This window comes from Bufo bufo, chromosome 8, assembly GCF_905171765.1.
Source record: "Bufo bufo chromosome 8, aBufBuf1.1, whole genome shotgun sequence".
Classification (NCBI taxonomy): Eukaryota; Metazoa; Chordata; class Amphibia; order Anura; family Bufonidae; genus Bufo; species Bufo bufo.
Window position 1 is genome coordinate 45,423,702 of NC_053396.1, and position 25,556 is coordinate 45,449,257.

At 41.6% G+C, this 25,556-nt stretch overlaps 1 protein-coding gene across 1 annotated transcript in view; it reads right to left on the reverse strand.

The window, feature by feature from the left end:
* Positions 1-25,556, reverse strand: part of ASTN2 (astrotactin 2) — a 945,680-nt gene that overhangs the window by 86,359 nt on the left and 833,765 nt on the right. The window contains exon 19 of the mRNA XM_040442406.1: positions 5,681-5,822. Within this exon, the coding sequence (XP_040298340.1) occupies positions 5,681-5,822 (142 nt within the window). The remainder of the gene's footprint in view (positions 1-5,680; positions 5,823-25,556) is intronic.

Consider the following 25,556-nt stretch of genomic DNA (forward strand, 5'->3'; position numbering starts at 1 on the left):
CCCGATGGCACAGCCTCCCGCCGGATAAGGAAAAACCGCAAATCTCCCTTCCCCCGGTGTTGTGACAGGATGCCCGCTGAATGATTTCAGCGGACATCCTGTTCCGATTAACCCCCGCTGCGCCACAATGTAATTGTAAAGTTAGGACGTACCGGTACGCCCTGGGTCCTTAAGGACTCGGCAAACATGGCGTACCGGTACGTCCTAAGTCCTTAAGGGGTTAAAGCCCACTGTTTATTTTAATCTTGCAGATTGCACATGAGAATGCTCTTGTCTCAAGGCTCTGTGTAAAAAAACTGTCGGCAGCCGAGCTTCGCGTAAGTCTGGCACGTTTTGAACCTGTGCCCACAGTATCAGTGGCATCACTAGTTCCCAAGTTGACCATAATAGAAGCAGATCTGGCCCTGGCAGTTTTTTGGGAGGTTCTGCCCATATGTTGCCTCTGCTCCTTATTGTTGTTCCTGGCACACACCCTCCTCTGATGTTACCTCCTCCTCAGCACATCAATCAGACATCGAGGTCCTGTCCAACACACAATCATCATCCCCACACTCCACAGCACTTTTATCATACTGTTATTGGGAGCATCTTGGTCGCTCTCCCGATTCCCTGCTTTGCATTTGCACACTGCAGCTACCACTGCACCTACCACCACCACCATGGGTACCACTATTACCACCACTGCCAACACAGCTATGCATGAACCTCCTACTTATGGCAGTCCAAATGCTGACTATTCTTACACAAGTCATTAACAGGAAGACTCTCAAGTATCTTCCATAACGTGGGGTAGGTTGTTGTTTCCTCTTCTTGGGAAAAAAGAATGCTCCCCACTAGACAAGGTAGTGTAGACAGAGCAGATGTAACAAAAAGTCTTCTATAGGGTTGCAAGGAGGAGCAGGAGGAATACTGTGACCCCTGGCTCCAAGGCACAGTGTCAGACTCTGAAGTGACATCCAAATCATTCTGCTGTGACTGAGAGGATGAATAATCTTGCATCTATCGTAATCCAGAGAGAGCTGTGGCCTACAACTACTATTACTGGCCAGATGGCTGGTGCTGCCCATGGTCCGATGATTTTTTTGTTTTGCCCTGTTTCATTTTCCAGACATTTCATTATGAGACCTAAAAGTGAAAAATCACGGGATACCTATAAATGAAAAATCACGGGATTCCTATAAATTAAAAGTCACGGGTTTGGTATACAGATTATTAAATGGTGGTAGCAAAATTGCATATTTTTTTCTGTAATTTAAAAACAGAGGTGCAATTAAATGTCCCTCCTTCTACAAACACACTGCACATTGGTATTATCTTTGAACTATTGAACTATTTGTTTAATATCACATGTATAACTGCAATTGTTGTAGCAAAAGGTCTTCGAACTACACGTCTGATGCAGAAATGCGTCCACTAACACAGATATAACAATGCAATGTTTGCAGTAAAATGTCTTTAAACTATCAGGGCTTCAGATGGCGACCAAAATGGTCGCCAATGCGACTTAGAATTTACAAATGGCGACAAGACTTTTTAGTCTTGTCGCCATTTGCGACTAGTCCCCCCGCCGCAGCTCTGCCATTGAATACAGCGGCGGGGCACAGGAGGCCGCCGATCTTCTTCTCAGCAACGCAGTGGAGAAGGAGTCTCTCCCTCCCCCCTGTGCCGCCGCCGCCAATAAGAAGAGAGACAGGAGGAGGGGGGAGGGGCTGTGGCCACTGCGCCATCAATAAAGATAACTGACCTGTTAATACAAATACAGGAGGCGGGTGCCGGAATCAAATAGCCGGCACCCGACCTCTATATCAGGGAGCTGCGGCACTTGAGGGGTTAACTGCAGTGGATCGCAGCTCCCTGTCATAGAGGTCGGGTGCCGGCTATTTGATTCCGGCACCCGTCTCCTGTATTTGTATTAACAGGTCAGTTATCTTCATTGGTGGCGCAGTGCGCCCCCCCCCAACACCCCAGTATAATAAACATTGGTGGCGCAGTGCGCCTCCCCCCAACACCCCAGTATAATAAACATTGGTGGCGCAGTGCGCCTCTTCCCCAACACCCCAGTATAATAAACATTGGTGGCGCAAACACCCCAGTATAATAAACATTGGTGGGGCAGTGGGCAGTGCCAATGAGGGTTAAAAAAATATATAATTAACTCACCTCCTCCAATTGATCGCGTAGATGCCAGTCTCCTGTTCTTTCTTCAGGACCTGTGGTGTGGTGACGTCACTGAGCTCATCACATGGTCCATTACCATGGTGATGGATCATGTGATGTACCATGTGATGAGCACAGTGATGTCACCACAGGTCCTTTGACAGGTCCTGAAGAAAGAACAGGAGACCGGCTGCTACGCGATCAATTGGAGGAGGTGAGTTAATTTTATTTTATTTTTTTAACCCTCATTGGCACTGCCCACTGCGCCACCAATGTTTATTATACTGGGGTGTTGGGGGGGGGCGCACTACGCCACCAATGTTTATTATACTGGGGTGTTGGGGGGACGCACTGCACAACCAATGTTTATTATACTGGGGTGTATATAATGTTTATTATATTGACCTTCTACTAAGCATTCTGTATTAAAGAATGCTATTATTTTCCCTTATAACCATGTTATAAGGGAAAATAATACAGTGAATAGACTTTCATCCTAGCAACCATGCATGAAAATCGCACCACATCCGCACTTGCAATTTTCACGCAGCCCCATTCACTTCTATGGGGTCTGCTTTGCGTGAAAAACGCAGAATATAGAACATGCTGCGATTTTCACGCAACGCACAAGTGATGCGTGAAAATCACAGCTCATTTGCACAGCCCCATAGTAGTGAATGGGTCTAGATTCAGTGCGGGTGCAATGCGTTCACCTCACGCATTGCACCCGCGCAGAAATCTCGCCCATGTGAAAGGGGCCTAAGGGTGAATAGGACAATGGTTCCAGCCCCTAAGGGGGGGCTAATAGTAAGTAAAAAAAAAAAAAAACACAAACACTAAGGCTACTTTCACACTTGCGGCAGTGTGATCCGGCAAGCAGTTCCGTTGTCGGAACTGCCCGCCGGATCCGCCGATCTGGATGTGACTGAAAGCATTTGTGAGACGCATCCGGATGCGGATCCATCTCACAAATGCATTGCAAGAACGAATCCATCTCTCTGCTTGTCATGCGGACAGACGTATCCGTCTTGTATCTTTTTACACATTTTTACCAGTCTGCGCATGCGCAGACCGGAAGGACGGATCCTGCATTCCGGTATTTTGAATGCCGGATCTGGCACTAATACATTCCTATGGGGAAAAATGCCGGATCCGGCATTCAGGCAAGTCTTCAGTTTTTTTCGCCGGAGATAAAACCGTAGCATGCTGAAGTTTTATCTTTTGCCTGATCAGTCAATATGACTGAACTGAAGACATCCTGATGCATCCTGAACGGATTACTCTCCATTCAGAATGCATGGGGATATGCCTGATCAGTTCTTTTCTGGTATAGAGCACCTGTGTCGGAACTCAGTGCCGGAAAAGAAAAACGCTAGTGTGAAAGTAGCCTAAAATATTAAGTTTAAATCCCCCCTTTCCCAATTTTACATATAAAATATATAAACAATAAATAAATAAACATATTACATAGCGCTGCATCTGAAAAGTCCAAACTATTAAATTATTAAAAAATATCTCCTATGCGGTGAGCATTCGCCATTTTTTTGTCACCTTGTCACCCCAAAAAATAGGATAGGACTGTTCTATTATGGGCCGAACATTTCATAAAATGCGAAATGCAGGCAGCTTTTTTTTTTTTGCGCGGTATTGAGTATCGCAATACTTTTTTATGGTGACGAAAGCGAATCAAAATTTTGGTATCGAAACAACCCTACGCCGATCTGATCGGAGTAGCATTGTCACGATACCAAAATTTTGATTCGGTTTCGATTTGGCGACTAAAAATTTTATTTGGCTCCTAAATTTTTCAGTTCAGGAGCCAATGGCTACTAGTTGTTTTTTTTTGTCTGGAGCACTGACTATGCGTTCAATAACACGGGTATAAAAAAGGCGTTATTGCCGTAAAATGCTTCTGCTATAATGCAATGTAATTAATAACACGGATATAATGCACTGTAATGGTTTTCAGAAGAAACAAATATGTAACAGGTCAACGTTTGCAGCAGAATGCTGTTGTGGTGCTCTGCTGTCAACAAGCATGTGAACTGTAGAAACTTGAGATTCGAAAAAAAAACCAAAAAAAACTATCTTCTCATGTAGTGCCCTGGAGCAGGGGTACTGTGAAGTCTGGACATTTGTGGACATTTTCCCCTGTTTCCCCCAAAGTTATAAACATCTTACTTTATTTCACTTGAAAGAGTTAACTTGCACTGTTTAATACTGTTTAACTGCATTTTATAGGTATGCTGTAATATATCCTGTACATCTGCACTGTATTTGCAAGGCTCTGTGGAAAGGGTTAATGAATACTGAGAGACTTTTGGGACTTTGAATGAGAAGCTGGTAATTTTCCACAGCTGCCATAAGGTTTAAAGAAGAGCATGTTTTAGAGACAGACTGACCTTTTGAATGTGTGGTTTTGCTATGTTGTTATGTCTGGAAACTTGTTTTTGTCTGGAGAAACTGCTGTGTCATTGCCATTGAGTATCATTGAATCTCTAATGCAAGTCTATGCCAGATGGGAGTGGTAACATTGAGTTTCTCCACTCCACCCCTTCTACTAGAAGGTTGCAGTCTATCTAGAAACTGTATATAAAGAGAGCAGTCAGAGCCCCTAGTGTTCTGCAGTTAAGGTCCAGTGCTTGGCCAGAGGGGAGACTCATGCCAGTCTGCATGAGTGACCAGAAGAAGATACTATAATGGGGACACTGAGCCACAGACCATGGGTCACTAGCCCTGTGACCGAGGAGCCACCCGGACTACTGAGTGACAGACCGTGGGCCTCTAGTCTTTGGCCTGTAGGTACCAGCCTTCTGAGAGAGAGAGGGACCACTAGCTCAGGCCTTTCCTCAGCATCAAACCCTACTTCTGCCAGGTAGGAGACTGGAGAAGCCAGCCCTATGCCTCGCCTGTATTGTTTTGCACCTGAATTCCTCCAAGTAAAAAAGCACACTGGTTAATTGCAGACCCTCGCTCTCTTGACTTATTTCTTATTGGGTGCACCATGCCTTACCATCCCTTCCAGGGAGCAGCAATACGTGGTGACACCTCAACAGTGTCCGGGGAACAGAGTATGGAGATTCTTCTTGTTCGCAATAAGGATCTCACTGCCTACTGCCCCTAAATGGCGGAAATCGCTGTCTTTCAGCTTCTAAGCTAACCAGGGCAAGCCCTCCCCCCACTTTCTCCAGGTGTCACGTGATCCTCCATCTTTTTCCTCCCTCGTGGTTTACACCGCCAATATTCATAGTAAAATGGAGCTGGATGCCGGTTTTATACAATTCATCCAAAATGAATTGCAAAAGCTTCAGATTCATTTGGCGGATGAATTTTTGTGAAATTTGTAACAATTCCGATTCATTTACAATCAATTCACTCATCCTTAATGCAAACTTAAGTTTAAAAATATTTCATATATCAAAGCAGTATGGCTCTTCCTAACATACAATAGTACAATATGCGCAGCTGCTCTCAACAATATATTTAGCTTATTGATTTCTTTTTATAATTGGTCTCAGCTTACTTGTAAATACTGTCTGCTTCCAAGCACTTGAAAATCACAGAGTAAAGATTGTTGTCTGATGTCCCGCCATGGCTTCTCCCAGCTGCAATACAAGCTGAACCCAAACCAGACAATAAATCATTGGTGAGGCTGAGGGACTCTCCTGGCAATAGACAAAAGAAACAAGAAAAAAAAAATACAACTCATTGGGGATTGTAATAGTGCATAATGGTCAAAATATTTAGTCACTTGAATTGCAAGAGTAAGATTTGTCATCTCAAAAGGGTACATGAAACAGCAAAGCCATTAAACCATAAAATAAATTTAACAATTCACCCTACCACTCTAAAACATGTATACATCATCTATATCAGTGCACAAGGCAAGTATTTTATAAACCTGTATTATGTTTTTTCTTCTATGCATTTACTGTCTATGTAAATCATCTATCATATCAAAGATCTAAAATGGTTTATTGGCATTCAAAGCAGCTACTGGTAAGCCTTTTTGTCTGGAGAATCTCTTGAAAATAAGCTGATCTTAGGTGTGCTCTGCAGGGGAACCTGACAGCAAATATTCAGAACTTCTGTAGTGCCACCGCGAGAACTGAATTCAATAGACTTTCAACCCATAGTGACACTGTTTGCAGCCACTCTGGCTTATTAAAGGATTTTTCGGGTCCAGAAAATGTTTAAAACTGATAAGAATGCTGTTCAAAAATATAAAAGTAATACTCAACATATGGATCCCCCCGCCACTACGGTACCAATGCTATCTGGTCCCCCGACGCTCTCTGCTTCCTGAACCCGAAATGACATCCTGATAAAGAGGCATGTGACCACTGCAGCCATTCACTGACTGCAGCGGTGACTAGATATAGCCAGTGATAGCTGCAACGGTCATGGCGTCCCAGTGTTGGGATGTCATTGCTGGACCAGGAAGCAGAAAGGGGTGCTGGACCAGGCAGCATTGGTACAAGAGCACTCTTTGCAATTTTAACCATCTTCTTAAAGCTGGAAAACTCCTTTAATGGAGGTTTCGAAAGAGGGACTCACCCAAACATGCATTTAAAAATATTTTTTTCTATACCAGACAGCCAATTTAAAATTAAAAAAATAGTTTGAATTTAGCAATTTCAGTGTGGCAAACGAGATTCAAAGATTTTATTTTAATTTTTTTAAATAAAAGTAATAAGGCAAATGCAGAGAACAAATGGATAATACACTTAAATGATATACATACAGATAAGATATATACAGTCCTGATCAAAAGTTTAAGACCACTTGAAAAATGGCAAAAAATCATATTTTACATACACTCACCTAAAGAATTATTAGGAACACTATACTAATACGGTGTTGGACCCCCTTTTGCCTTCAGAACTGCCTTAATTCTACGTGGCATTGATTCCACAAGGTGCTGATAGCATTCTTTAGAAATGTTGGCCCATATTGATAGGATAGCATCTTGCAGTTGATGGAGATTTGAGGGATGCACATCCAGGGCACGAAGCTCCCATTCCACCACATCCCAAAGATGCTCTATTGGGTTGAGATCTGGTGACTGTGGGGGCCATTTTAGTACAGTGAACTCATTGTCATGTTCAAGAAACCAATTTTAAATGATTCGAGCTTTGTGACATGATGCATTATCCTGCTGGAAGTAGCCATCAGAGGATGGATACATGTTCTCATTCTATTTATGCCAAATTCGGACTCTACCATTTGAATGTCTCAACAGAAATCGAGACTCATCAGACCAGGCAACATTTTTCCAGTCTTCAACAGTCCAATTTTGGTGAGCTCGTGCAAATTGTAGCCTCTTTTTCCTATTTGTAATAGAGATGAGTGGTACCCGGTGGGGTCTTCTGCTGTTGTAGCCCATCCGCCTCAAGGTTGTGCGTGTTGTGGCTTCACAAATGCTTTGCTGCATAAATTGGTTGTAACGAGTGGTTATTTCAGTCAACGTTGCTCTTCTATCAGCTTGAATCAGTCGGCCCATTCTCCTCTGACCTCTAGCCTCCGCAAGGCATTTTTGCCCACAGGACTGCTGCATACTGGATGTTTTTCCCTTTTCACACCATTCTTTGTTAACCCTAGAAATGGTTGTGAGTGAAAATCCCAGTAACTGAGCAGATTGTGAAATACTCAGACCAGCCCGTCTGGCACCAACAACCATGCCACGCTCAAAATTGCTTAAATCACCTTTCTTTCCCATACTGACATTCAGTTTGGAGTTCAAGAGATTGTCTTGACCAGGACCACACCCCTAAATGCATTAAAGCAACTGCCATGTGATTGGTTGACTAGATAATTTCATTAATGAGAAATAGAACAGGTGTTCCTAATAATTCTTTAGGTGAGTGTAGTTGGATCTTAACAAGGTTCCAAGTAGAGATTTAACATGCAACAAGAAGAAATGAGAGTGAGACAAAACATTTTTTGAGCATTCAATTAATTGAAAATAACGATTAAACTGAAACAGGCTGTTTTTCAGCTGATCAAAATTTTAAGACCACATGCCTTTAAAAGGCCAAATCTGTGCAAAGATGTGGATTCATTGTCATTTTCTGTCAGGTAGTCACACGTTGTGATGGCAAAGGCAAAAAAACTCTCCCTTTTTGAACGTGGTCGGGTTGTTGAACTGCATAAGCAGGGTCTCTCACAGCGCGCCATCGCTGCTGAGGTGGGACGCAGTAAGACAGTCATTTGGAATTTCTTCAATGATCCTGAGGGTTATGGAACAAAAAAGTCAAGTGGAAGACCCAAAAAAATTTCATCAGCACTGAGCCGGAGGATCCAATTGGCTGACGATCCTCGACCCAAATTAAGGCCATTACTGGTGCTGACTGCAACCCCATAACCATCAGACGACATCTGAGACTGAAGGGCTTCAAAAACAAAAAACTTCTTCAAAGACCTTGTCTCCTTGAACGCCACAGAACTGCTCGTTTGGACTTTGCAAGAGAGCACCAAACATGGGACATTCAAAGGTGGAAGAAAGTTTTATTCTCTGATGAGAAAAAATTTAACCTTGATGGTCCTGATGGTTTCCAACGTTACTGGCATGACAAGCAGATCCCACCTGAGATGTTTTCTATGCGCCACAGTGGAGGGGGCACCATAATGGTCTGGGGTGCTTTTTCCTTCAGTGGAACAATGAAGCTTCAGGAAGTGCAGGGGCGTCAAACGGCCAGATGTTGCAGAGAGCATTCTTCATGACTGAGGGCCCTCGTCTGTGTGGTGACGACTGGGTTTTTCAACAGGACAACGCTACAGTACACAATGCTCGCAGGACAAGGGACTTCTTCCAGGAGAATAACATCACTCTTTTGGCCCATCCTGCGTGTTCCCCTGATCTAAATCCAATTGAGAACCTTTGGGGATGGATGGCAAGGGAAGTTTACAAAAATGGACAACAGTTCCAGACAGTAGATGGCCTTTGTGCGGCCGTCTTCACCACTTGGAGAAATGTTCCCACTCACCTCATGGAAACGCTTGCATCAAGCATGCCGAAACGAATTTTTGAAGTGATAAACAATAACGGCGGAGCTACTCATTACTGAGTTCATGTTTGGAAGTTTAGAAGTTGGATTTCTGTTTTGGGGGGGGTTTAGTTTTTTTTTTGGAGGTGTGGTCCTAAACTTTTGATCAGCTGAAAAACAGCCTGTTTCAGTTTATTCGTTGTTTTCATTAAATTGAATGCTCAAAAAATGTTTTGTCTCACTCCCATTTCTTCTTGTTGCATGTTGAAGCTCTACTTGGAACCTTGTTAAGATCCAGCCATGCTAAATATGATTTTTTGCCATTTTTTTAAGTGGTCTTAAACTTTTGATCAGGACTGTATATATATATATATATATATATATATTACAGCATATACTGTACAGTAATTGTAGATCTTAGTTATGTATAGTTACTTAAACATATGCAGTAACTGTAATGCTCAGCGTTTATATTTTCCTCTATAGGGACGATGATGTGCATACATCTTTATTGCAACAGTGTTTCCCAATTCTCTTCCCATAAGCCAGACTTTGTTTTCCATATATAGCACACTACCTCATTGGTGACAGATTTGTATTCTTCACAGTGGCTTATTTTCATGATTACCATTAGTATTTCTCCATTAGCTTATTAGTTTATTGATTTATGGACCGTATATACTTTTTCCAAGCAGATTACAGTGGCGCCAGCTTCACTATGACAATATTTTGTAGGTTGAAAATATATACGGATAACCAATTCTTCTCATACATCAATGTGATCCATCACCCATTGTGTTCCTTTTATTCCCTTGTCCTTTATTAGCTGGATATCTTCTGTGTTTTATACTTCCTATTGTATTTTGTAGTTGAAATATTTAAAGGGGTATTACATTTTCAAGACATAAGTGTTATTCTCTATAATGAAACATTGTACAATTTCTAATAGTTATAATTATAGAATTTTTAATACACTTTTTGCATTCCTCAAGGTTCTCCTTATCTCTGCCTGGAGGAGTTGCCCATAACAAGCTACTCTTACTACAGTAAGAATACATTGTTACATATTACTCCATGTTTTATTACAGGTTCTTTGGAAAATGAAAGCAGCAACCGAATAGTTTACTACGGGTAACTACCCCATTTCATTTGCACTTACATAAATCTCTCCCTAATTTCATTACTCTACAGTCCAGCAGAATAAATGCAACTAATTATTCCATAAAACAACACAATTCTCTTCACAAGGATTTCAATTAAAAAAACTAAGTAAAAGTGATATATTAGTAAGTCAGAATATGCTTATTTACAGTGATATTGGCATTTCTTGCCTGCTTTCAATGGAGAGCTGAGGACAGATGTGTAGCCATAGTGGACCTCATTTTTTAATCAGACTCTCCTCTCAGAAACTTATGTCAGCATATCCAGTCACTAACAAAGCTGAATTTATGGTAACATAACCAATAAAGCTGCACTCTCTTCCTGTCACTGCTGCAAAAAATAATAATAATAATCTACCACAACAATTTATTTGGACTTAAAGAGGTTATCCCATCTGGAGAGTTGTTGCATACACACAGAAAATGCCAAATGTCTTATAGGTGTAGATCCTATCCTACCTCCTGTTTCTATATCAAGAACGAGGTCCTTCTCCATCCCTGGCTGCATGAGATGGGGTCCATTCTCCAGATAGGAGCAAGTCTCAGAGGTGGGCCCTCACCTATCAGACATTTATAGCAAATCCTGTGGATGTCTCATAAATGTCCAGATGGGACAATCCATTTAAGCTGGCCTTACACATAAAAGGGGAAGTAGATGTCCTGAATCCTGCAAGATGGATGTTGAATTAGAATTAATCTTTTTCTTCCTTAGTCAACATTATATCCTAATTCAATATCCATCTATCCCATATTTCCACATTATTCCTAAATTACAAAAAACATTAGTGGCAGGGGTGGGTTCCCTGACCAGCCATCTAGCAGAATACCTGAATTGGCAACTGCAGAGATGTGTGGCATCTCTTCCTGCTTACTTTTGGGATTCATGCTATTTTTTTCTCTTTTAGAATGTTTTGTATGGTATGGGTAACACTATCTTTGTCAGCGCAGTACTCCAGTATCCCACAGGAGAAAGGGATAAAAGTAGTAGGAGAGCTTTTAGAGGGAGATCTGTTAATGTCAAAAATGCTGCAGGAATTTTTAGTGGATGGTCTTATGTTTGTTTTGCAGCATAATTATTGTGTTTTCAACGGGTGTTTTTATTTAAGGCATAAAGGGACGGCCATGGGGGTCAAATACGCACCAGCGTTTGCTAATGTGTACATGGAGACATTTGAAAGAATACATATAGAAAATAATAAGGATTTTTCACCATATACAAATTTCTATAAAAGATTTATAGACAACCGCATTCTTATATGGTAGGATTCTTGGGAGAAATCAATTGAATGTATTGAATTTCTTCATAAACATGAATAGGGGTTGATAGAAATATAGTACAAATTGCATTTTTTAAATCGACAACTTTGGGTTAAGGAGAGTAAGATTGAGATAAAATAATAGATGCAAAAAGTTATTTTAGAAGTGAACATCTGAAGCAGTGTAAGACAAATATGTTGTTGAGACAAATAAGGAGGATAAGAAGAAATTGCTCTCAGAAAGTGGATTTTAACCCCTTAGTGACCAGCCTGTTTTGGGCCTTACAGACCAAGCGTTTTTCTTCCCTTTTTTATCGTTGCATTCCAAGTACTATAACTTTTTTATTTTTCCGTCTATATAGCTTTATGAGGGCTTGTTTTTTGCTGGACAAGTTGGAATTTTTAATGGCGCCATTTTGGGGTACACATCAGACACAACAAAAAATAAGTTAAAAATATTGTATACAATGGATCCGGGTCATATGAACTAATCAATTACACATGCCCGCCGACTCACCACAAAAGCATGAACATTCCCCCACAAATACAAATGAACACAAGATATAAAGTGCATGTAATCCATCAACAATGAAATAATGGAAAGATATAATACTTATCATTTAGAATGGCATAGTGGGGGTATGCGTGGTGGTCAGGAAACAAGCCCAACGCGTATCGCCAGGCTCTGCTGGCTTTATCAGGGGTGCCAGATGTGCGGCTCCCATCTCGGTATTCTTTTCTTTCCTTTGAATTACATAGTGTATTTTATACCGTGTGCCGGCACTCTTGCATCAATTTTGATGTGCCCCCGTTTCTTGTATTACATTTTGGGGTACACATAACTTTCTGATTAACTTTTATTAACTCTTTCTGGGAGGGAGATGGGAAAAACAGCAATACTGCCACTGCATTTTTACGTTATAAATTTTATGGCGCTCATTTTTCGGTATAAATAACATAATATCTTTATTCTCTGGGTCACTACGATTACAGTGATACCAAATACATATAGTTTTTTTTTCCGTTTTACTAAGTTTTGCAATAAAACCCTTTTTTTAAAAGAAAAATATGTTTTTGCATTGCCACTTCCCAAGACCCATAACTTTTTTATTTTTATTTCAATGGAGTTGTGTGAGGGCTTGATTTTTTTGGGGATGACTTGCATTTTTCATTGGTATCATTTGAGAGTAAATGGCTTTTTGATCGCTTGTTATTAAATTTTTTTGGTGGCAAGAATAAATTAGCAATTTTGTCTTTTTTTTATTATTTTTACGGCGTTCAGGGATAATTTACGTGATATTTATATAGTCTGGGTTGTTACCAATAGCAAACATATGGGGGAGATTTTTTATTTTTTGCAATTTTTTATTTTTATTGAAAAGCTTATTTTCAATGGAAAAAAGCGTAAATTTTTTAATGGGATTTTTTAAATTGAATAAATGTTTTTTTTTTACCACTTAATAGTCCCACAAGGGGACTATAACAGACAACATTCTGATTGATTTTAAAATGCAATGCATTATCCCTATAGAGCATTGCATTTTAACCGCCTCCAGACCACCTAACGCAGGATCGCGTTCCAGAGGCGGCTCACTCAGGCAGAGTCACGCATATAAGCGTCATCTCGCGAGACGCGAGATTTCCTGTGAACGCGCGCACACAGGCGCGAGCGTTCACAGGAACTGCAGGTAAGCGAGTGGATCTACAGCCTGCCAGCGGCGATCGTTCGCTGGTAGGCTGTAGATGCAATTTTTTTAACCCCTAACAGGTATATTAGACGCTGTTTTGATAACAGCGTCTAATATACCTGCTACCTGGTCCTCTGGTGGTCCCTTTTGCTTGGATCGACCACCAGAGGACACAGGCAGCTCTGTAATAAGTAGCACCAGGCACCACACTACACTACACCCCCCCTGTCACTTATTAACCCCTGATCACCCCATATAGACTCCCTGATCACCCCCCTGTCATTGATCACTCCCCTGTAAGGCTCCATTCAGACGTCCGTATGTGTTTTATGGATCCACGGATCCATGGATCGGATCTGCAAAACACATATGGACGTCTGAATGGAGCCTTACAGGGGGGTAATCAATGACAGGGGGTGATCACCCCATATAGACTCCCTGATCACCCTCCTGTCATTGATCACCCTCCTGTCATTGATCACCCCCTGTCATTGATCACCCCCCTGTAAGGCTCCATTCAGACATCCGTATGTGTTTTACGGATCCACAGATCCATGGATCGGATCCGCAAAACACGTACGGACGTCTGAATGGAGCCTTACAGGGGGGTGATCAATGACAGGGGGGTGATCACCCCATATAGACTCCCTGATCACCCCCCTGTCATTGATCACCCCCCTGTAAGGCTCCATTCAGACATTTTTTTGGCACAAGTTAGTGGAAATTGATTTTTTATTTTTTTTGTTTTTTCTTACAAAGTCTCATATTCCACTAACTTGTGACCAAAAATACAATCTCACATGAACTCACCATACCCCTCACGGAATCCAAATGCGTAACATTTTTTAGACATTTATATTCCAGACTTCTTCTCACGCTTTAGGGCCCTTAAAATGCCAGGGCAGTATAAATACCCCACATGTGACCCCATTTCGGAAAGAAGACACCCCAAAGTATTCGCTGAGGGGCATATTGAGTCCATGAAAGATTTAACTTTTTGTTCCAAGTTAGCGGAAATGGAGACTTTGGGAGAAAAACTAATAAATAATCAATTTCCGCTAACTTGTGCCAAAAGAAAAATCTTCTATGAACTCGCCATGCCCCTCATTGAATACCTTGGGGTGTCTTCTTTCCAAAATGGGGTCACATGTGGAGTATTTATACTGCCCTGGCATTTTAGGGGCCCTAAAGCGTGAGAAGAAGTCTGGGATCCAAATGTCTAAAAATGCCCTCCTAAAAGGAATTTGGGCCCCTTTGCGCATCTAGGCTGCAAATAAGTGTCACACATGTGGTATCGCCGTACTCAGGAGAAGTTGGGCAATGTGTTTTGGGGTGTCATTTTACATATACCCATGCTGGGTGAGATAAATATCTCGGTCAAATGACAACTTTGTATAAAAAAATGGGAAAAGTTGTCTTTTAGAGAGATAATTCTCTCACCCAGCATGGGTATATGTAAAAAGACACCCCAAAACACATTGCCCTACTTCTCCTGTGTACGGGGATACCACATGTGTGACACTTTTTTGCAGCCTAGGTGGGCAAAGGGGCCCACATTCCAAAGAGCACCTTTAGGATTTCACAGGGCATTTTTTACACATTTTGATTTCAAACTACTTCTCACGCATTAGGTCACCTAAAATGCCAGGGCAGTATGAATACCCCACAAGTGACCCCATTTTGGAAAGAAGACACCCCAAGGTATTCCGTGAGGGGCATGGCGAGTTCCTAGAATTTTTTATTTTTTGTCACTATGTCCATCAGCGAATACCTTAGGGTGTCTACTTTCCGAAATGGGGTCATTTGTGGGGTGTTTTTACTGTCTGGGCATAGTACAACCTCAAAAAGCGGAAATTCACATTTTTGTACCATAGTTTGTAAACGCTATAACTTTACCCAAACCATTTTTTTTTACCCAAACATTTTTTTTTATCAAAGACATGTAGAACAATAAATTTAGAGAAAAATTTATATAGAAATGTAGTTTTAAAAAAAATAATTACAACTGAAAGTGAAAATTTTCATTTTTTTGCAAAAATTTTGTTAAATTTCGATTAATAACAAAAAAAGTAAAAATGTCAGCAGCAATGAAATACCACCAAATGAAAGCTCTATTAGTGAGAAGAAAAGGAGGTAAAATTCATTTGGGTGGTAAGTTGCATGACCGAGCAATAAACCGTGAAAGTAGTGTAGTGCAGAATTGTAAAAAGTGGTCTGGTCATGGAGGGTGTTTAAGCACTGGGGGCTGAGGTGGTTAAAGAGGACCTTTCACCGTTCCTGACATGTCTGTTTTAATAGCTTCATGCATTCCCCATGTAATAACAATTCTGGAGCATCTATTCTTATGGCTCTATGTTGTGCCATTCCTTTATTATTCCTGCTAGAAGTTATGAATGAATTGCTATTAGCCTTCGGTAAGGGTACAGAGGGGAGGTAACACGTTGGGGGCGTGTACCTGCACAGTCTGACAATAGCAGCACTGATTGGATAGAGTGAGTCTGTGCAGATGCACACCCCCAACTGGTTACCTCCTCTCTGTACCATTTCTGAAGGCTAATAGTAATTCATTCATAACTTCTAGAATAAATAATAAAGGAATGGCACAACATACAGATCTCCAGAATTGTTATTACACAGGGAATGCATGAAACTATTAAAACAGGCATCTCAGGAGAGGTGACAGGTCCTCTTTAATATCAGTGATATTCTGACATTGACCAGCAGGCTGCGCCTCTCTGCTGGAAATTACACAAGGCTGGTCTAGGGCCTACACGAGACCCCAGCCAACCTTCACACACATTTGCAGGGTGCCGATGGGAGACAGAGGGAGTCCGCTCCCTCTGTCAGCACTTTACATGCAGTGGGCACCACCCCATTTTGCCACAGGCCCTGCAGCTCTCATGTGAGGGGGACCCGTGCAGCGCTTAGACTGGACCACCATAAAAAAGCGGTGGCCCAGCCTAAGGCCCCTTAGTGTCCGCCGTAAAAAGGTGTATGGGTGGTCACTAAGGGGTTAAAGAACAGAAAGCAGACTAAAAGAGAAAAAATATCCTAAGGGGATGGAGGAGGTCCAAGGGGTTTCTAGATGTGGGCGTGCTAAATGAGAGTGCCATCACACATAAGAGTAAGAAGCTAGTGTACAATAGTAAAGGTTCCCCATAAAACAATTCCTGAATTGTGGGAGTAAGTATTTTATATACTAACATGCCTGTGTGGGCTCCAATACATGGAAAGGACCATTCAGACATTAAGGGAGAAGCTGAATAACCATAGGTATAACGTAAAGCATGGCTAGGTAAAGCGTAACGTCTCAAGGTTTTTTTCAAACATGTCAAAGTAATCCCAAATTAATAAAAAATTTGGTTATTTTCACATTTGCGCTTTCCCTTTCTGCTATTGAGATCCGTAGCAGGAACTCAATAGTGGGGGAAAACGATTCAGTTTTGTCTCCATTCATTGTCAATGGGGACAAAACTGAACTGAACGAAACAGAATTATTATTTATTTTAAAGCGCCATTAATTCCATGGCGCTGTACATCCAGCTGGGGTTACACAAAAATAAAAAACACAGTAAACAAGAATCTAATAACAGACTGGTGCAAAGGGGTAGAGGACCCTGCCTGCGAGAGCTTACAATCTATAAGGGAAGGGGAGAAAACAGTAGGTGAGGGTGCATTCCGTTCCATTTAGATGCGTCCCTATCGCAGACAGAATAAAGCTGCAAGCAGCATTTTTCTGTCCGCGATGTGGTGCGGAGCAAGCAGGATTCGTCACGACTCACAATGTAAGTCAATGTGGACGGCTCAGTTTTCTCTGACACAATAGAAAACAGATCCGTCCCTCATTGACTTTTAATGGTTTTCATGACAGATCTGTCATGGCTATTTAAAAGATAATACAACCGGATCCATTCATATCGGAAAAGGCGGTTGTATTATTGTGACGAAAGCATTTTTGCTGATCCATGACTAAAAATTAGCCTTACTCCAGTGGAACTAATGGATGCTTCCCTCTTTAGATTTACGATTTAGGTGCATCCACCACAGTAGTGCACCTATTCTTGTAACTATTTATTCTATATATCATGCCACATCCACATATTTTACCATCTGGTGTAGGATATCTCTGTGGCACTTGTGGTCTGCTGCGGGCATCCACCACTGTATGCATTTTTTGCTGGCGTTGGCCCTTAGCAATAGACCACAAGCACAGTATCGGCTCCCCCGATCATAAATGCACAACTGCATTTGGGGTTGAGCATTTCCTGCCTTTTGAGACTACGTATTTTTGTCATTTAAATTGTATATTTATATGCGGAGGTGTATAAACTCCAATCTAAATGCGCCTTGATTACCATCCATAGGCAGCATTTAGGTGCACCTGTGAGGCCTACAACATATCAGCCAGCCATGGGTGGAAATCTAAGCCTCCTCCCATTGTATGTGTGGTTAGTCACACTGGAGGGAACTGGGAGCTGTTTGCTGTGAGTCAGACCGTACGCTGCTGTAATTTGCCCACTGGCTCCTGGTACTACCCATATGGTACAGGTAGGTTTAGCGTTAGGTCCCGTGCCACTTGAAAAATCTTGGCGTGGTGCGCAGGCTCAGCTATGTCCTTATTACAAGGATATGCTGGCTAAAGTCTCATTTTTAACATCAGTGTGAGGGTTTAGTCAGATGTTACTGTTTGCATCCACCACAGTAGTGCACCTATTCTTGTAACTGTTTATCCTCTTTAGATTTAAGTTAGGCCTCATGCACACAACCGTTGTTGTGTTCCGTTCCGCAAAATGGTGTTCCGTTGTTCCGTGATCCGTTTCCGTTTTTGTTTGATATACTTTCCATTTTGACCATATTTTGATAAATGTACCATACAATCTGTTGGTCCAGCTCGTCATCTTTTCGCATCTACAAATTTAGTTGACTGCTAAAAGTCTGAAGTGTTCTACTTGTGACTAAAAGAGGGATATTAGTGGACACATCCACCAAGTATGGTGATAGGTACCTACTTCAGTAAACCACATCCGATATGTGTTGGTGGCTGAAAGACTGTAAGTGTATTAAAATTCTGGTGTTTTGTACCGGTGGCTTAAGAGTTTCTAATGACTTTTTTGCAGTCATACACAGGTTGAGAACTTATTGAAGTATCTGAGGATGAATTCTATTTCAAAAGGTGTCAGGGGAGTTCCCAGTTCCTTCTCCCAAGTACATAAATACATAGGTTTTAAAGAAGATTGAAGGTAATACAGTAAATAGGTTTTTAATACATTCTTCTATTTTATCCAGGAATTTAAGGGAAAATCATGACTTAAGTGGAAGGAAGTAGTTCAGTTGATAATGGTAAAAAAATGTATTTAAGGGGGTTTACTAGCCCAAACAAATTGAGTAATGCGTCGTATGTGTCATTCTTCAGATTGTTGCAGGGTAATGTTTAACTCTTCGGATTTGCTGGAATTCATTTTGAAACTAGATATCCTTCCAAATCTTTTCAAGCTCCTCAACAAGTACGGTAGATCATCAGCAAACATCATGGATTTGATCTCAAAAGTATCCACCTAGAAACCTCTAATGTCCTGTTCTTGTCTGATAGACTGTAAAAGTGTCTCAGAGACTAAAATAAACAGGGTAAGAGAAAATGGGTATCCCTGTCTGTTGCCATTTGTCACTTTTAAAACTGGGGAAAGGGTGCCTAGCAAGTGGTTGATCATATAGCGTGAATATAGCATTTACAAAGTTAGCAGGAAAATTTTAAAAATGAGGCATTCATGAAGGCCCAATCTACAAGATCCAAGGCCTTCTCAGCATCTATACCGAGAAGAGCTAGTAACAACCTATTCCTATGAGCTACTGTACACGAATGGCATGTAGCAATCTATAAGAATTGTCTTTGCCTTCCTGACCATAAACAAACTCTGCCTGTCCACTTTGAGCTAACAACACTATAAAGGTACAAAGTCGATATGCTAATGGGTTGGTCCATATCTTCAAGTCTAGGTTCAGTAAAGAAATTGGCCTTTTAGGTACCACAGACCTGAAGGTATTTCCCTTCCTTTGGAATCAAGGTTGTATATGATTCTTGTGTCGGTCTCAGAAATTGAGCTCCCATTAACAGAGAATTACACATTTGTGTTACCTGGGGCAGAAGGACATCTGAAAGGATCTTGTAATATTGCAGAGGTAGGCCATTAGAACCTGGACTTTTCTTAAGGGAAAAACTATTAACAATCGAGCTGATTTCTTCAAGTGTAACAGGTTTACTCTGAAACAGCTTGCAGCACCCTCTCTTTTATTTCCTCCTTCTACTATTGGGGTCACCATCTTGAAGAGTCTGCCGGGATAGGCAGAGTATTTCTAAAAGTTTGTTTGGTTCTTGTGAGATTTTGGGAGAGATTTATCAAACTGGTGTAAAGTAGAACTGGCTTAATTGCCCATAGCAACCAATCAGATTCCACCTTTTATTTTTCAAAGGAGCTGTGAAAAATGAAAGGTGGAATCTGATTGGTTGCTATGAGTAACTAAACCAGTTCTACTTTACACCAGTTTGATAAATCTCCCCCTTTGTCGCTACCTGTTCCGCCCATGGTATAAGAAGTGCAGTGCTGATAATGGTGGCTTTTCAGTGCTTCTATGGAGCTGCAGGCTCAGGCATCCATCGCAGACAGAGGTCAGGCTTTGCCCCCCTCCCCAGTTATCATTGCTTTGCATCTAAATTAATCATTTATTAGATCATCAAGAACTTCAAGGAGCCAGATAATCCCACAGATAATCCTGCAAGTGCCAGGACTGTCTCCTATCATCTCCTAAAGAGGATTCAGCTATGGGATTGGGTCACCACCAGTGCAGAACATGTTCAGGAATAGCAACAGGCAGGTGTAAGTGCATCTGCATGCACAGTAATGTGAAGGCTTTTGGAGGATGGCCTGGTGTCAAGAAAGGCAGCAAAGAAGCCACTTCACTCCAAGGACAGAATGCGATTCTGAAGGAAATACAGGGATTGGACTCCAGTGCATTGGGGTGAAGTAAATTTCCTTCAGACTAGAAGGCTAGACTAGAAAAATGTCCGGAGAAGAAAAGGTGAGCGCTACCATGAATCCTGTGTACAGATGAGAGATTTGATTCTAAGCTAATCAGATTCATTATGCATTTCATTAAAAATGTGTTCCCAAATGAATCTGAGCTTTTGGAGAATTATTTTGTATGAATTGCGTACAAAAGAAGCACCCAGAGCCATTTTACTGTGAATATTGGTGGGGAAAACCATGAGGTAGGAAGAAGGTGTAGTTTCACATGAACCTGGGAGTATGTGTGGGGGGGGGGGGGTTTTCAGGGGGAGGGCTTGCCTTGATTGCTTGCTTGTCAGCCTCTGAGCCAATCAGGGAGAGTATGCAGGCAGAGAATGAGCCAGATGACATTCTGATCTCTGGTGTGGAGGTGATAGGACATGTTGTGGCATTGTCTGCCAAAAAAATTGCAGACACAAGACACTAATGTATAGAGAATAGTAAAGAGAGAGAATAAGGAGCTGTAACTGGGTATATTTTAGGGACTTTGATTAGAGAAAGCACATATAGAGAGAGAGTGAGGGTCTTGTCATTCAGAATTTTGTCTTTAATAAAACTGCTGGCAGCTAGTTTTGCCCATTACAAAATCTCCAAGAAAAATAAACTAATTTTTTTCTGTATATGAAGACAGCCAAGTTAAAAAAAAAACTTCAAGTTTCTACAGTTCATAGGCTTAATGCCAGCACCCGATAGCATTTTGCAGCAAACACTAAGCAAGTGCACAATATTTTTCTTCTAAAAATCTTTTCCGTGCTTTATACCCGTGTTATTAAATGTGTTGCATGTTATTACAAGATAATGGGTAGTTTAAAGCAAAAGTATTATAGGACAATAACCTTTTATTTTGACTGCAAATAAAGTGTTTTATTCCTGCAAGATACTATGTAGTTCAAAGACATTTACTGCTAAATTACATTCTTATACACATGTTGGTGAATCAGTTACTGCAACAGTCCGTGTAGTTCAAGAAATTTTATGCAAAAATTGCATTTTTATATGCGTTAGTGAATGCATTATTGCAACAGACCATATAGTTCACATATAGTAGACATTTAGTGCAAAAATTGCATTGTTACAACTGTGTTAATGAATGCAATACTGCAACAGGCTGTGCTATTCAAAGACATTTTACTGCCAAAATTGCATTCTTATACGCTTGTTAGTAAATGCATTGTTGAAAGAGACAGTGTAGTTCAAAGACATTTTACTGGCAAAATTGCTTTCATATACTCATGTTAGTGGACGCATTAATGCAACAGACTATGTAGTTCAGAGACATTTAATATAAAAACTGCAGTTATACCCGTGTTAGGGTATATTGCAACAGACTGTGTAGTTCAAAGGCAATTTACCGCAAAAATTGTGGCAGTGAACGCATTACTACAACTGTGCTACATGTCTGGTCACTGTGCACCATTATTTCCATGTTGGCTGTTTGCCAAATATTTGTGTATCTTTGGACATGTGTTGGTGTGGCATTGCACATCTGCCTCTGTTCTGTGCCTACTGGCAGTAAATTACGTGTGGGTGTGAATAGCTCTATTGTGACATGTGCCCTCTCCAATCTGGTTCTTTAGTGGTTAATTCACCAGTCTGTGTCTGAATCTGCACCTGTTGTCCATGTGCTAGTTAGTTCTGCTATTTAGTTCTTTAGCTCTGTTTGTTTGGAGAAAGTTCTGTTTGAAGTGTGTGGCCAGACCCTGGCTGTGCAACACTGTCTGCTTCTGTGCAACATTATTTGCTTCTGTAGTCTCAAGCCTCTTCCTAAGTCTTTTATCTGACTGTCCCGCCTAGTGTGTCTGTGTTCCTCTAGTCATCACCTTCTCTGCTTTCTGTTATCTAGTGTGTTTGGGTTCCTGACATTTATGCCATGTATGCACTGGTCCCTGCTGCTGTTACTGTTTGGACTGGTGTGCGATATGTCTGGGTTTCTTAAGTTATCCAAGTCTATGTCCCTGTATGCTTGGGTTCCTGCTGTTATTATCCAAGTTTAAACCATCTGCAAGCCTACGTCTCTGTGTGTCTGTACATGTTCCTCTGTCTGTTTTGTCCTGAGTCTTTCTCTGCTAAAGTGTCTATTCAGTCTGTTTATTCTGCTGAGTAGGTCAGCTGTCTTCTTCCCAGATTCCACCCGTGTGGTGTTTTCCAATTTTAGGCACAGTGGTTCCACTAAATCTGTTACACACAGTGACAGTTACTGCAAATATTTCACTGTTATACCTGTGTTAGTGAACATATTACTGCAAGAGACCATGTAGTTCAAACACATTTACTGCAAAAAAATTAGTTAATCCTATTTTAGTGAATGCATTCTATTACTGCAATATACCGTGTAGTTCAAAAACATTTCATGCATAAATTGCTGTCACGCACTACTCTGTCTGTGCTCCTGCGGCGAATCTGTCTGCCACATGGCAGCGTCACAGACTACGGTAACCCACCCTGCTGACAGTGGAGCTGCTTGACTTATCAGGGAGCCCGGATGCTGGACCAATCAGGCTCTGTACCGTCGTCACATGCTTCCTGAGGAAGGCTATTTAAACAGACAGCTGCTGTCCACAAGTTCATGCGATTGGTTTTCTAAGCCTCACTAGCTAGTTGTGTGTTTGCTGCTCTGGTCATTGACCTTTGCCTGTTTCTTTTATATTGTATCTGATTATTGATTTTGCTTCAGAGGTAACCTCCTGGTATTTGACTTTGCTTGTTGTGACCTCGCCTTCACCTGCTGACTTTGTCTCTGACATTATCTTCTGGTTTCACTTTGCTGTTTATTTGTATATGATTTTGGATCCTGATCCAGACCTGGTTTTGCCCATCTGGTTTTCACCTCTTTCTGTCTTACTACTCTTTTCTCATTTTGGTTTAGGTTGGTGCACTTTGCTAACAAAAGATTGTCTTACAGTTGTGGGCCGTCACTTGGGATGGATCGTGCAAGTAGGTAGGGGCAGCGGTGCAGGTGGAGTTATGGCTGCAGTGTTCCCTATCCTTTCTTGACAACTGCATTATTACCAAAGTAAATTGTCATTACAAGCGTGCAGTGTGTTTGTAGAAGGGGAAGGACATTTAATTACTACTCTGTTAATTACAGGGGGGAAAAAAACACTTGCAATTTTGCTAGTACCGTTTAATAATCTGCGTAACAAACCCATGACTTTTCATTTATAGGACTCATAATAAAGTGTCTGGAAAATGGAAGACAGGCTTCATCATTCAAGGGTCAGTAAGTTAGTAGCAGCATCAGCCATCTGCCCAGTAGTAGTAGTAGCAGCAGCAGCACTTGTAGCCATGAGGTAGTGGTGGGAGCAGTGATATAAACAGTGGCACACAAGGAAAATACAGAGCAGGTGATCGGAAGGGACCAAGAATTCCACAATGATATATCACAGTCTGATAAAACTGGCAGGAAAGGGTGAGGACTATGATGATGACCTGAGAGCCGTATCAGGGTGCTGAGGGGTTGTGACATCAAAGGAGGAGGATGGTGGCCGTGGCAGTAATAAAGAGAGGAGGCAATGTATGGCCAAAACTTTCCCAAAACCGGAAGGGCACTATTGTGGTCAGATCTGGAACTGGTAATGCCATGGTTACTGTGGGCAGGCTCAAAACGTGCCAGCCTAGGCAAAGCTAGGCTACCTCTAGCTCTCTGCTAGCAACTCTCATATGGTGTTTTTTCTCCTCAAGGCTGGCACACAAAACCACAAGATCTGCAAGACTGAAATAAGTCATGGGTGTTCAACATAAACAGGTAGCCACAGTGGTGGGCGTGGGGGGAGTGGGAAAAAAAACGGTGGCTTTATAGCAGCACATGAGAGGAGCATCACTGGATCCTATGTGAAAATAGAACTGGCCAGCATTCTGAATCGGAACAAGTCTGTCCTTCTCCTGCTCTTCTCTGTGGCAGCTAGGCCGCATCCGCAAGCAGTACAGTGTTCTTGTCATCATCATCAGCTGCTTCTTCTTCTGCTGAGACACTTCCTCCTTCTTGTCCCCTGCTCCCATCCATATCAGAATATGTGGCCACGAGAAAACTATTCAAGACCAGCAATTAATGAACTACCACCTGGCCAAGGTGCTGGCGGTGCAGTTGCTGCCGTACCACTTAGTTATGGTAATTGTGGCGCATTCACAAAATATTTTTTCTACCATATGATATTCAGACTTCTGCCCAGCTGTCCATTTTTTCAAAAATAAAACAATTTAGTAAAATTGCAATTCTCACAGTGTGGCAAAGTGCACGCCACAGTGGACACCTGAAGGAACATAAATCACTGCAAAAGGTGCACCACAATATTCTGCTACTGACAATACTGGACAAACCCTCACGCTAATGTTAAAAACTGAGACTTTGGCCAATATATTCTAGTCAGGAACATATCGGAGTCCAAGGCACCCTGTCAAGGTATCTCAGTGTGGCATGGGTCCTACCGCAAACCTACCAACAGTGTGTGAACACAGTCCGATAGGTGCTGAGGTCTGACACACAGCCAAACTCCCACATACCTCCATAGTAAGATCACTAATACAATGGGAGGGTAGGAGGAGGCTGCGAGCCCACCTATAACAGGCCATGTGACACAGGCTACCAGGTGCACAGAATGTTACCAGCTTTCGGCAAGCAGGCACTTGCCTTATGCGTGTCTGACTGGAAGGCCCCTCTTTGTCCCCCACCTCCTGCTGTCTCCACGACCACAAGCAGCCAACGCCACAGCAGCAGCCACTTCAGTATCATCAACATGATGGAACAATTCTTTTATGTGCCATGCCAGGCTAAGGCAGATCAGCAAACGGAGGCATACTGCCTCAGCACCCAGGCTGGCCTACCTGGACTCTTGCCTTTTCCTGGCGCATACCGTATTCCCTGACCCCATGGACTTCTGAGAAATTCATTTTAATTTGCATTACTGAAATAAATGGACTTTTGCACGATATTATAATTTTTCAAGTTTCACCTGTATATTGTTAATATAAAAAAAAAAAAAAACTTGCAGGATTACAGGCTGAACTGGATGGATGTTTTTTTTTTTCAGCCTAATAAACTCTCCACCAATAAGGAACGATTTTTGGAAGTTTTCTAATGTGAAAAAACATAGCGCATGCGACGATGTAGTGTGTTTTTAAACAGCTGTTTGCTAACACCATCTGCCAAGCATTTACCCATAGCTATATATGTCAGTGTCATTATGATACTATTTGCAATTTCCATCATTTTGTTAAAAAGCTTAAAATGTGGAGGGAGAGAGAGGGGAGA